General features: G+C 43.6%; 1 protein-coding gene across 3 annotated transcripts in view; it reads right to left on the bottom strand.

Annotated features, from left to right (window-relative positions):
* The window catches only part of ezh2 (enhancer of zeste 2 polycomb repressive complex 2 subunit), a 105,308-nt gene that overhangs the window by 29,058 nt on the left and 61,860 nt on the right, over window positions 1-14,390 (bottom strand). For all 3 annotated transcript variants that reach the window (XM_068005628.1, XM_068005637.1, XM_068005644.1), the window contains exons 8-11: window positions 13,710-13,873; window positions 12,076-12,167; window positions 11,379-11,619; window positions 595-761 (exon numbers count right to left, since the gene is read on the bottom strand). In XM_068005628.1, the coding sequence (XP_067861729.1) occupies window positions 595-761; window positions 11,379-11,619; window positions 12,076-12,167; window positions 13,710-13,873 (664 nt within the window). The remainder of the gene's footprint in view (window positions 1-594; window positions 762-11,378; window positions 11,620-12,075; window positions 12,168-13,709; window positions 13,874-14,390) is intronic.

Genomic DNA, 14,390 nt, shown 5'->3' with positions numbered 1-14,390 from the left:
AAGGTCAAAATTTAATTTACTATTTCAGATGTTGAATCAAAATCAATTCCGACTGGTTTATGATAGCAATCGGACCCCTAGATTTGCATTACTGATTTGGAATCCTTTCCATGTTATTTTTGTAATATAGTTTCCATTTCATAAAGACACCATGTTCAGTTTAGGATCTATTTTCTGTCCTGAAAGTTTGTGAGCTATCAGTCCACTCAATGTCCTTGTTGCACAATAGCACTATTAATGACTGCTTTGCCTAATCAAATGCAGGCACAAATACAGGCACAGTCTTTGCATCTGAAACTGCAACATAACTATCTTTTAACAATATCATGGTCAATATCCATTGTTGTAGATAACTTGGAAATTGCAAATAGTGCAATTACTCAAAATTTCTGCAATTCAAAAAGAACACACACTGGGAGGAAGACACACTGTTCTGCACTCCTTCCAAAAATAGGAACAATTTGTATTGTTTGCTTTAACGACTTTACTCATCTTTGGGAATTTTTTCCCTCATGATGCAGAATAAGTCCCTCATCTAGTTTTACTGAACTTACAATTAATTATGGATTAGTACCCTAGAGTACTGTGTTTTACCTGTCTACAAGTTTTGGTTCCCAACAACTTGGCTATAGCACAGAAGTTATTGTAGTAAGTGCCATGTAGAACTCGGAACAATGAGGCTTCAGCTCCACTCCACTCCACGTCAGAAAGATCAGATGTCAGCTTCATCTTAACAGGGGTTTGACATCTGGAGTTTGCTTCTGAATGAAAGAATAGTCTAGAATCAGCAAAATGTTTTGGATGGAAAATTTACTAAAATCAGACTACAGAAAGAGATGTGAAAGAAATCTATACACATTAGCCATCTTATAGATTCAGACTGATAATTTAGTGCTTTGCCGCAAGATTATGAGGGGTAGGGAAAGGGTAGAAAAAGACCTTATAAATGTATATTTATTCCTGTCGAAAAATAAGTTACTAAATCAAACTAGAGGTTGTAATTAATTAAGCCATTTATTTTGAAGTGAGTTATATAATACATTTTTAAGACGCATGTCATAATTGATATCCTACTAGTGGGACAGACAAGCTTCACAGGCCTTCATAGATATTAAACATAGTAGAAACAGAATACATTCATCTGGTAAGAATTACAATTTTTTTTTAAGATTACATTTGAGAATGAATTATATTTCCTTTCAGTCTGGTTTCAATGAAGATAAAATGAATCTGAACATTACGCTCATCACACAACCACAGTTCATATTGTTCAAAAAAATTAGTCCCACTAATTAGAATATAATTGGGGCGGGGGGAGAAGAGAGAAGGAGAAAGTTGGCAACTGCACAAACCTCAGACTCTTAATCCTAATGAGAAAGGAGTTTATCGAATCCTGGGGAAAGAGGCCATAATGTGTGCTGGAAACAGGAACATAACACATGACATGGAGGACAGAGAAAAAAAATAATTGGTCCATCACATCTCCTACCCAGATATGGTGTTGCCTACATACAGCATTAAATCATCCCCCTTCATCCCTCCCCATAATCGCTTGGGAGATGCAAAATAAGAGGAAAAAACTAGGTCAATTTAGGAAGACTTTGGGAAATTCATCTTTGCCAAGCAAGCTCCAGGAGATTGTAGTAACTCACCAATAATTACAAATGTCCCATGTTTACCATCTATAATTTGCGATGTCCTTGACTCAAGAACTCATCCAGCTCCATTTTGAAAGGATACATCGAGTCCACAGCACAGACACAGGCCAATCAGCCCAACTGGTCTATGCTGGCATTTATGCTCCAGATGAGCCTCATCCTTCCTTTATCTAAATCGATTAGCATATCCTTCTACTCCTTTCTCTCATGTGCGTATCTAGCATTCCCCTTAAATGCTATTTGCCTCAGCTACTCCTTGTGGTAGCGTGTTCCACATTCTTACCACTCTTTGGGTAGAGAAGTTTCTCCTGAATTCCCTATTGGATTCATTAGTGACTATCTTATATTTATGACTTCTAGTTTTGGACTCCCCCACAAGTGGAAATATTTTCTGTACATCTACCCTATCAAATCCTCTCATCATCTTAAAGACCTCTACCAGGTCATCTCTCAGCTTTCTCTTGTCCAGAGAAAAGACAGACAAAATGAAGGAGTTGTGGGGGGGGGGGGGGGGTGCAGCCCTGATGATAGAGGATGACAAAGACAGTAGTGAGAAAGGATCTTGACTCAGATCATCAGGAAGTGGAATCAGTATGGGTGGAGATAAGAAATAACATGGGGCAGAAAACACTGGTGGGAGTAGATTATAGGCCCCCTAAGGGTAGTTATACTGTTGGACAGTGCTTTAATCAAGAAATAAGAGCACCTTGCAACAAAGGTATGCAATAATCATGGGGGACTTTAATCTTCATATAGACTGGGCAAATCAAATTGGCAAAAGTAGTTTACCCAGTTTTTGAGTTCATGGAATGCATTCGAGACAGTTTCCTAGAACAATACGTTGTAGAACCAACCAGGGAATGGGCAATTTTAGATCTTATCATGTGGAATGAGACACGGTTTATTAGTAATCTCATAGTAAGGGATCCTCTGGTAAAGAATGATCATAAGGGGAACGGTAGCATAGTGGTTATGTTACTGGACTAGTAATCCAGGGGCCTGGACTAATAATCCGGAGTCATGAGTTCAAATCCCGCCACGGCAGCTGGGGAATTTAAATTCAATTAATTAAATAAAATCTGGAATTAAAATACGAGTATCAGTAATGGTGGCCATGAAACTATCAGATTGTCGTAAAAACCCATCTGGTTCACTATTGCCCTTTAGGGAAAGGCATTAGTTGTAAAATCTCGCTAAAAATAGTCGCAATAAGAATAAAACTGGACGGACCATCCGGCATCAGACACGACAAAGGCAAACCAAGCCCAGTCGACCCTGCAAAGTTCTCCTCACTAACATCTGGGGACTTGTGCCAAAATTGGGAGAGCTGTCCCACAGACTAGTCAAGCCTGACATAGCCATACTCACAGAATCATACCTTTCAGCCAATGTCCCAGACTCTTCCATCACCATCCCTGGGCATGTCCTGTCCCACAGGCAGGACAGACCCACCAGAGGTGGCGGTACAGTGGTATACAGTCAGGAGGGAGTGACCCTGGGAGTCCTCAACATGGACGCTGGACCCCATGAAATCTCATGGCATCAGGTCAAACATGGGCAAGGAAACCTCCTGTTGATTACCACCGACTGCCTTCCCTCAGCTGATGAATCAGGCCTCCTCCATGTTGAACATCACTTGGAGGAAGCACTGAGGGTAGCAAGGGTACAGAATGTACTCTGGGCGGGGGATTTCAATGTCCATTACCAAGAGTGGCTCGGTAGCGCTACTACTAACTGAGCTGGCCGAGTCCTGAAGGACATAGCTGCCATACTGGGCCTGCGGCAGGTGGTGAGCAAACCAACACGAGGGAAAAACTTACTTGTCCTCACCAATCTACCTGTCGCAAATGCATCTGTCCAGGACAGTATTGGTAGGAGTGACCACTGCACAGTCCTCGTGGAGATGAAGTCCGGTCTTCGCACTGAGGACACCATCCAACGTGTTGTGTGGCACCACCACCGTGCTAAATGGGATAGATTCAGAACCGATCTAGCAGCTCAAAACTGGGCATCCATGAGGCGCCGTGGGCCATCAGCAGCAGAATTGTATTCCAGCACAATCTGTAACCTCATGGCCCGGCATATTCCTCACTCTACCATTACCATCAAGCCAGGGGATCAACCCTGGTTCAATGAGGAGTGTAGAAGAACATGCCAGGAGCAGCACCAGGCGTACCTAAAAATGAAGTGCCAACCTGTTGAAGCTACAACTCAGGACTACATGCATGCTAAACAGCGGAAGCAACATGCTACAGACAGAACTAAGCGATTCCACAACCAACGGATCAGATCAAAGCTCTGCAGTCCTGCCACATCTAGTCGTGAATGGTGGTGGACAATTAAACAACTAACGGGAGGAGGAGGCTCTGCAAACATCCCCATCCTCAATGATGGCAGAGTCCAGCACGTGAGTGCAAAAGACAAGGCTGAAGCGTTTGCAACCATCTCCAGCCAGAAGTGTAGAGTGGACGATCCATCTCGGCCTCCTCCCGACATCCCCACCATCACAGAAGCCAGTCTTCAGCCAATTCGATTCACTCCACATGCTATCAAGAAACGGCTGAGTGCACTGGATACAGCAAAGGCTATGGGCCCTGACAACATCCCGGCTGTAGTACTGAAGACTTGTGCTCCAGAACTAGCTGCGCCTCTAGCTAAGCTGTTCCAGTACAGCTACAACACTGGCATCTACCCGACAATGTATGTCCTGTCCACAAAAAGCAGGACAAATCCAATCCGGCCAATTACCGCCCCATCAGTCTACTCTCAATCATCAGCAAAGTGATGGAAGGTGTCATCGACAGTGCTATCAAGCGGCACTGACTCACCAATAACCTGCTCACCGATGCTCAGTTTGGGTTCTGCCAGGACCGTTCAGCTCCAGACCTCATTACAGCCTTGGTCCAAACATGGACAAAAGAGTTGAAATCCAGAGGTGAGGTGAGGTGAGAGTTGACTGCCCTTGACATCAAGGCAGCATCTGATCGAGTGTGGCATCAAGGAGCCCTAGTAAAATTGAAGTCAATGGGAATCAGGGGGAAAACTCTCCAGTGGCTGGAGTCATACCTAGCACAAAGGAAGATGGTAGTGGTTGTTGGAGGCCAATCATCTCAGCCCCAGGGCAGTGTCCTGGGCCCAACCATCTTCAGCTGCTTCATTAATGACCTTCCCTCCATCATAAGGTCAGAAATGGGGATGTTCTCTGATGATTGCACAGTGTTCAGTTCCATTCGCAACCCCTCAAATAATGAAGCAGTCCGAGCCCGCACGCAGCAAGACCTGGACAACATCCAGGCTTGGGTTCATAAGTGGCAAGTAACATTCGCGCCAGACAAGTGCTAGGCAATGACCATCTCCAACAAGAGAGAGTCTAACCACCTCCCCATGACATTCAACGGCATTACCATCGCCAAATCCCCCACCATCAACATCCTGGGGGTCACCACTGACCAAAAACTTAACTGGACCAGCCATATAAATACTGTGGCTACAACAGCAGGTCAGAGGCTGGGTATTCTGCGGCGAGTGACTCACCTGACTCCCCAAAGCCTTTCCACCATCTACAAAGCACAAGTCAGGAGCGTGATGGAATACTCTCCACTTGCCTGGATGAGTGCAGCTCCAACAATACTCAAGAAGCTCGACACCATCCAGGACAAAGCAGCCCGCTTGATTGGCACCCCTTCCATCACCCTAAACATTCACTCCCTTCACCACCGGCGCACTGTGGCTGCAGTGTGTACCATCCACAGGATGTACTGCAGCAACTCGCCAAGGCTTCTTCAACAGCACCACCCAAACCCGCAACCTCTACCACCTCGAAGGACAAGAGCAGCAGGAACATGGGAACACCACCACCTGCATGTTCCCCTTCAAGTCTACACACCATCCCAACTTGGAAATATATCGCCGTTCCTTCATCGTCGCTGGGTCAAAATCCTGGAACTCCCTACCTAACTGCACTGTGGGAGAACCTTCTCCACACGGACTGCAGCGGTTCGAGACGGCGGCTCACCACCACCTTCTCTAGGGCAATTAGGGATGGGCAATAAATGCTGGCCTCGCCAGCGACGCCCAAATCCCATGAACGAATAAAAAAAATGACCACCTCAATATGAAATTGAGACTAACATATTTAAGTCTGAAACTAGAGTCTTCAACTTAAACAAAGCCAATTACATCGGTATGAGGGGCGAGTTAGCCAAGGTTGATTGGGAAATTAGATTAAAGGATATGACAGTAGATAAGCAATGGCAAACATTTAAAGAAATATTTCATAATTCTCAACGAATATATATTCCATTAAGGAATAAAAACTCTATGGGAAAAGTGATTCGTTCGTGGCTAACTAAAAGAAGTTAAGGATAGTATTAGACTAAAAGAGGCTTATAATGTTGCCAAGAAGAGTAGCAAACCTGAGGATTGGGAGAGTTTTAGAAACCAGCAAAGAATTATAGAAAGGTTACAGCATGGAAGGAGGCCATTCGGCCCATCAAGTCCACTCTAGCTCTATGCAAGAGCAATCCAGCTAGTCCCACTACCCCACCGTATCCCCATAGCCCTGCAAATTTTTTCCTTTCTTTTGAAGGCCATGAGACAGGAGAAATTATAATGGGGAATAAGGAAATGACAGACATTAAACAAATATTTTGTATTTGTCTTCACAGTAGAGGATGCAAAAAACACACCGGAAATAGTGGGGAACCAAAGGTCTAATGAGAGTCAGGAACTTAAAGTAATATTAGTATTAGTAAAGAAAAAAGTACTGGAAAAATTAATGGGACTAAAAGCTGACAAATCCCCTGGACCTGATGGCCTACATCCTAGGGTTCTAAAAGAGGTGGCTGCAGAGATAGTGGATGCATTGGTTGTGATCTTCCAAAATTCCCTAGATTCTAGAACGGTCCCAGTGAATTGGAAGGTAGCAAATGTAACACCGCTATTCAAGAAAGGAGGGAGAGAGAAAACAGGGAACTACAGGCCAGCAAGCCTGACATCAGTAGTCGGGAAAATGCTGGAATCTATTATTAAGCGTGTTGTAATAGGGCACTTAGAACATCATATAATTAGGCAGAGTCAACATGGCGTCATGAAAGAGAAATCGAGTTTGACAAATTTATTAGAGTTTTTTGAGGATGTAACTAGCAGGATAAAGGGGAAACTAGTGGATGTCGTATATTTGGATTGTCAAAAGGCATTCGATAAGGTGCCACACAAAAAGGTTGTTACACAAGATGAGGGCTCATGGGGTTCGGGGTAATATTTTAGCATTGATAGAGGATTGGTCAATGGACAGAAAACAGAGAGCAGGAATAAATGGGTCATTTTCAGGTTGGCAGGCTGTAACAAGTGGGGTACTGCAAGGATCAGTGCTTGGGCCTCAGCTATTTACAAACTATATTAATATTAATGACTTGGATGAAGGGACCGAACGTAATGTATCCAAGTTTGCTGATGATACAAAGATAGGTGGGAAAGTAAGCTGTGAGGAGGAGAGTCTGCAAAGGGATAAAGACAGGTTAAGTGAGTGGGCAAGGAGGTGGCAGATGGAGTATAACATGGGGAATTTTTTAAGAATTCATTCATGGGATGTTGGCATCGCTGGCAAGGCCAGCATTTATTGCCCATCCATAACTGCCCTTGAGAAGGTGGTGGTGAGCCGCCTTCTTGAACCACTGCAGTCTGTGTGGTGAAGGTTCTCCCACAGTGCTGTCAGGTAGGGAGTTCCAGGATTTTGACCAAGACACGAAGGAATGGCAACATATTGCCAAGTCGGGATGGTGTGTGACTTGGAGGGGAACGTGCAGATGGTTTTGTTCCCATGTGCCTGCTGCTCTTGTCCTTCTAGGTGGTAGAGGTCACGTGTTTGGGAGGTGCTGTCGAAGAAGCCTTGGCAAGTTGCTGCAGCCACTGTGCGCCGGTGAAGGGAGTGAATGTTTAGGGTGGTGGATGGGGTGCCAATCAAGCGGACTGCTTTGTCCTGGATGGTGTCGAGCTTCTTGAGTGTTGTTGGAGCTGCACTCATCCAGGCAAGTGGAGAGTATTCCATCACACTCCTGACTTGTGCCTTGTAGATGGTGGAAAAGCTTTGGGAAGTCAAGAGGTGAGTCACTCGCCGCAGAATACCCAGCCTCTGACCTGCTCTTGCAGCCACAGTTTATATGTGGCTGGTCCAGTTAAGTTTCTGGTCAATGACCCCCAGGATGTTGATGGTGGGGGATTCGGCGATGGTAATGCCATTGAATGTCAAGGGTAGGTGGTTAGACTCTCTCTTGGTGGAGATGGTCATTGCCTGGCACGAATGTTACTCGCCACTTATCAGCCCAAGCCTGGATGTTGTCCAGGTCTTGCTGCATGCGGGCACAGACTGCTTCATTATCTGAGGGGTTGCAAATGGAACTGAACACTGTGCAATCAGCAGCGAACATCCCCTCAAATGGGAGATTCTATTCTTACCAAAGTGAATAACAACAGAATATTTTTTTAAATACTAAGAAATGATTGAATGTTGGTGTTCAGTGGGATTTGGCTGCCCTTGTACATGAAACACAGTTAATATATAGGTGCAGCAAGCAATTAGGAAGGCAAATAGTATGTTGGCCTTTATTGCAAGGGGGTTGGAGTACAAGAGTAAAGAAGTCTTGCTGCAATTGTACAGGGCTTTGGTAAGACCACATCTAGAGTATTGTATACAGTTTTAGTCTCCTTACCTAAAGGAGGATATACTTGCCTTAGCGGCGGTGCAACGAAGGTGCACTAGAGTGAATGCTGCGATAAGAGGGTTTGTCCTATGAGGACAGATTGAGTAGAATGGACCTATAGTCTCTGGAGTTCAGAAGAATGAGAGGTGATCTCAATGAAACCGAAGATTCTGAGAGGGCTTGACAAGGTAGATGCTGTGGGGCTGTTTTCCCTGGCTGGAGAGCCTAGAACTAGGGGCAGAGTCTCAGGATAAGGGGGCCATTTAGGACCAAGATGAGGAAAAATTTCTTTATTCATAGGGTTGTGAATCTTTCGAATTCTGTACACCAGGGGGCTATGGATGCTCAATCGTTGAGTATATTCAAGACTGAAATCGATAGATTTTTGGACATTAAGGGAATCATGGGATATGGGGATCGGACGGGAAAGCGGAGTGGAGGTCGAAAATTAGCCATGTTCTTATTGAATGGCAGAGCAGGCCCGAGGGGCTGTGTGGCATACTCGTGCTCCTATTTCTTATGTTCTTAACAGTCCTAGCCTGTTCAGCCTTTCCTGATAAATATATCCTCTCCGTTCTGGTATCAGCCTTGTGAATCCTTTTTCCACTTTCTCCGGCGCCTCTATGTCCTTTTTATAATATGAAGACCAGCACTGTGACCAGTACTCCAAGTGTGGTCTAACCAAGGTTCTATACAAGTCTCTGCTTTTCAATCGTATACTTCTAGAATGAAACCCAGTGCTTGGTTTACCTTTTTGACAGCCTTATTAACCTGCATTTCTACTTTGAGTATCTGTACACAGATATCCCTTTGTTCCTCTACCCCATTTAGACTCTAATTATCCAAGCAGTATGTGGCCTCCTTATTCTTCCTACCAAAATGCCACCACCTCTTGCATTTTGGAAGTCTTCCTTTGTATTAACTACAACCCCAATTTGGTGTCATCTGCAAGTTTTGAAATTGTGCTTCCGATTCCCGAATCCAAATCGTAGAATCAGAAAGATTACAGCACGGAAGGAGGCCATTTGGCCCATCTAGTCCACACTGGCTCTATGCAAGAGCAATCCAGCTAGTCCTTCAGGGACTTCAGTTACATAGATAGACTGGAGAAGCTGGAGTTGTTCTCCTTGGAACAGAGTCGGTTGCGAGGAGATTTGATAGAGGTATTCAAAATCATGAAGGGACTAGACAGAGAGAAACTGTTCCCATTGGCAGAAGGGTCAAGGACCAGAGGACAAAGATTTAAAGTGATTGGCAAAAGATCCAAAGGTGGCACGAGGAAAAACTTTAAAAAAAACACAGCGAGTGGTTCGGATCTGGAATGCACTGCCCGAGGATGTGGTGGAGGCAGATTCAATCATGGCCTTCAAAAGGAACTGGATAAGTACTTGAAAGAAAAAAATTTGCAGGGCTACAGGAATAAGGCAGGGGAGTGGGACTAGCTGGATTGCTCTTGCATAGAGCCGGCGTGGACTTGATGGGCCGAATGGCCTCCTTCCATGCTGTAACCTATGATTCTAGGATACTAGGGGACAGATTCACAAGTCAGCAGTACACTATGGATTGTACATCTACAAGGACATCTGCAGCAGAGGCCCCTGTATCAAAGGACACAGCAGAGCAGTGTGCTTTTTTCCCCTTGAAGCTTAGACTGCTGCCATAAGAGGTCCGTAGGCCAGATTGGAGACATCTTTTCTTCCAGTCTCTGAAGACAAGCATCACATAGGGCTGCACTGATCTCATTAGGCCTGCTTTCCCACAGATCAGTGGCCATACTGAGCCACTTTCCAGCATTAGTGGCTTGGCAGGAATGGGCAGAGAGGATGGTGCTTTCAGAATGGCAGCACATGTGGGCTGTCGTACCAGCTTCCTCTAATGCCTGTACATCTGGCAGAAAGAATACAGGTTCAGGCTGCCCAAGCAGAATCATAAGAGGTGCTAATTGAAGGTCAATTTCAGGACTTCGTTTCTGAAAGACTACAGCCACCTCAGTCATAGGTTTGCCAGGTTCATCTTACAACCAGCCAACTTACTCATGCCACTGAGGTAGCACCAAGAGAAGCACAAGGCTAGTGTTAAGAGCACATACTTCATGCAATGGCATCAGACAGAAGCAAGGTGGTAAGAAGCATTAAGCACACATCTAAAATACCTTCTAATTAAAATTATGTTTGCACTACAGCTGTTGAGCATACAGATATTCTTGCAAAGGTTTGCAATCTGCTTTCATTGGGTAGTATGAATGCAAGCTTGGTAAGTTTCTGTACACAGTAAATTTGTAGATGATAGCAAATGAGTTGCAATTGAGAGAAATCATGTTGACATCTGCTGCTGAAAACCTCATCCATGCTTTTACTTCCAGACTCGACTATTCCAACGGTCTCCTGGCTGGCCTCCCATCTTCCACCATTCATAAACTTCTGCTCATCCAAAAATCTGCTGCCCATATCCTAACTTGCATCAAGTCCTGTTCATCCATTACCAGTGCTCACTGACTTACACTGATGCCCGGTCCAACAACGCCTCAAATTTAAAATTCTCATCCTTGTGTTCAAACCCCTCCGTGGCCTCACCCTGCCCTTACTCTGCAACCCCCTCCAGTCCTATTTTTTATTACTTTTTCATTTTATTGGTGTTTTCTGGCACACTACTTTGGAACAAAAAATTGGTGGAGGGAGAAAAGAAAAAAAACTGATGTATGGGAAGCGCTGACTTATAACATGGAAACATATCTCTCTTCTTGTGCAGCAAGCTGGTTGAACTAGTGAGACATTTAACAGAATACAATGCAGATCATCATGCAATTCAAAAGGAGTACCCTGCTGCTAAAATGGAAATCTCGTTTTAGCCCACAATTTGTAACCTCTGGCATATTCAGCAATTTAATCCACACTTTCCCTTTCTTGATGTTCGACTATAACTACTGAAGATTTTATCTTTCTTTACAAGTGGCAAATAGATTCTGGTTTTTCATTTTTACTTTGACCGACCTAAAAAAAACAAATTCAATTTCCCTTACCAGAGGAGCTTGTGGTATCATCCTTTTTGTCCTCTTCATCTTTGTCATTTATCTCGCCTCCTGTATCTGTCCCAGCCTCTCTGTCACTGTCTGTATCTTTAGCCTCAGATGGGTTTATTGTTGGTGTGCTGGGTCGGCTTGTGCTATTTGGATGACGCCCTCTGCGACGTCCGCCTGGACGCTTAGGTGGTGTTTTTATTCGCTCGGCTGTCAAGGCCACTGCAAAATCCTTTGCTCCATCCTAAAAACAATGTAACCATACTATAAACTAAAGCTGATTGGTTTGTGCTATTGTGCGGATGTAGTGCTGTGAACTTCTAACAAACAAAAACTTGTATAAACCATCCCAAAACGCTTCACAAATGGAAATAGATATGGGAATTCAAAACTGAACTGGGGCTACGTGAATCCATTTCTTTTACAAACCTATCACAGAATGTAGATTTGTTCTGATAATCCCATATCCTGCAAGTTCTTTTCTCAGTTGCGCCACCAGGCCATGGTGTGGATGGGTGCTTGTTTAAAGACATGGTCAAGGTGGTGAACTTTCAAGTGAACCCTCTATAGCACAGTGAACATTTATTTCACCATCTTAGTGAGGTTACAAATTCTGAAGTTAACTTTCTTTAAAAATTATTAGTTTTTCTTCAATATTAAACAATTACAATGTGCTAAAGTGGATGGAAAAGTCTCCTACCAGATATAAACAGCAGTCTGGTCCACATTGTTCTGTCTCCGCTCTGGTCTCAGGAGTTTTACGTTTGTACGTGTTAGGAGTAGCATGAAAAGCTGCATCAAAAACAAATTTAGCACCAAGAGTTCCTTGAGACATTTAAAGCAGGTCTATTCCAGATCTTCAATAGATTTAACCAAAAATAAACATTTTTTTCCCCCAACAGAGAATGGCAGGAATAATGGATTTCTGCCTACATTACACTAACAGTTCAGGATAGGAAGGCTGATCGGAAGGGAAATAAATCAGCTTAATTTTCACTTGCATATGTTGTTACTACCACTTAGGACCGTTGAGTAAGTCACCTTCTTTTTCATAGTACAAGGCCCAACAATCCATTATTGGATTATTTTTCCTACCCACCCCCCTTCCACCCACCAAAAAAAACTACAAACAAAGGATGGAGTGTGGCAAGAAAAAAATGATTTTTTTTTGACAGAAATTATTCATCTGAACTCTAATTTTCAGTATTTACCATATAATAGCTTCATGGGGTAGGACGAGACTTTCAAAACATATCAAGTAAAAATAATAAATTAGAGAAATTAGTTTAACAATAATAAATCTGAGTTAAATATCTGTCTGGCATGACGATCAGTCTGGAGTGAAGTCTGCAGGATATATATGGACCTGCCTGGACTCTCACCATGCAGGATGAATACATACATGTATGAAGTTTGCACTCCTCGAGCAGAAAGTTGCACAGCTTGAGAGCCAACTGGACATTTCATAACATTCAGAAGAACATTTTCTGCAGCAAACATTCCAGGGGGTGGAATTCACAGGTTCCAGAAGTAGAGAAGCTGGTACGGGAGACTGGGTGATGATCAGCTGACAGGGCAGGAAGCGACAGGCGAGGGTAGAAAGGGGATCATGTGTGGAGATGAACTTGTCTAATAGTATACCTGTTTAGGCACCAGTGATGTGGACAAAAAGGTGACACAGGGGAGTGTAACCATGAGCGACTACAAGGTACCTGGGGAAACAGTACAGGTAGCAAGATTATGCGAGTGGTGATTGTGGAGGAGTCTATAGTTAGAAGGTAGACGTGATCCACATTCCCGAAGTATCTATTGGTGCCCAGGTGCCAGGGTTTGGGACATCAGAGTGAATACAAAAGGGTCTGGAATGGGACGGTGAGCAGGCAGAGGTTGTGGTTCATGTAGGAACCAATGACAAAGACAGTAGTAGATTTGAGGTTTTGCAAAGGGATTTCAAGGAGCTAAGCTCTAGATTAAGAATGGCAGAACAGGCTCGAGCGACTGAACGGGCTATTCCTGTTCCTATCTTAAACTGTACTACTTTCTTAATAATCCCCTAGTTCAGTTAATAACTATTATGAGTATTTTACTTGTTTATCTCATGAGCAGTAACTAGTCCTTTAGATTTCTTTTTTAAAAAAGTTACACTAGACCAGGTCAACCATTGGTGGGCATTCTAATGCTGCACACATGCTGAAAAGTTGCGTTCAGCTAACACTAAGTCAGATGTTTATCTTAATTACATCTCACCCATTCTCAACAGAATAGTTTATTATACATGCAATATTTTAGTGTTACGCATACACATTTCAGCCAAAAAGGTAATATTGTACTCACGATGTAGGAAACAGTCATATTTGAAGCAACGTCTGCAGAACAGAGTATGGAAGGAGTGCAAGCTCTGTTCCCGTTGAACTGACTTAGCATTTGGTCCATCAATATTTGGTGTGCATTCTGGAGGAAGTGCTCCCGGAAGTTGCTGTTCTGTCAATTCTTTGTACCTTAAAAAAACCACAATTAAAGTTGCAGTGCTTTCACTGTGGTCTTTATTCTTCTAGTGGAATCACCACCAACATACTGAAAGAGTGATCCCAGGTTGACAAAAAAAAACATACATTCCCTCAAGTATAATTTTGAACCAATGCACAGATCTCGATCCACATTAGATAGGTGAGTCAGTTTCCATCTGGGGAAGGATATTAACAAAGAAACATAGAAAATAGGAGCAGGAGTAGGCCATTTGGCCCTTCAATCCTGTTCTGCCATTCAATATGATCATGGCTGATCCTCTATCTCAATACCATATTCCTGTACTCTCCTCATACCCCTTGATGCCTTTTGTGTCCAGAAATCTATCTAGCTCCTTCTTAAATATATTCAGTGAGTTGACCTCCACAGCCTTCTGTGGTAGAGAATTCCACAGGTTCACCACCCTCAGTGAAAAAATTTCTCATCTCAGTCCTAAATGTCCTACACCGTATCTTGAGACTGTGACCCCTCGTTCTGGACACCACCATC

Source organism: Heptranchias perlo, chromosome 2 (genome assembly GCF_035084215.1).
Source record: "Heptranchias perlo isolate sHepPer1 chromosome 2, sHepPer1.hap1, whole genome shotgun sequence".
In the NCBI taxonomy this organism is placed as follows: domain Eukaryota; kingdom Metazoa; phylum Chordata; class Chondrichthyes; order Hexanchiformes; family Hexanchidae; genus Heptranchias; species Heptranchias perlo.
Note: the sequence above shows the minus strand (reverse complement) of the source record. Positions and strands in the feature narration are given on the sequence as shown.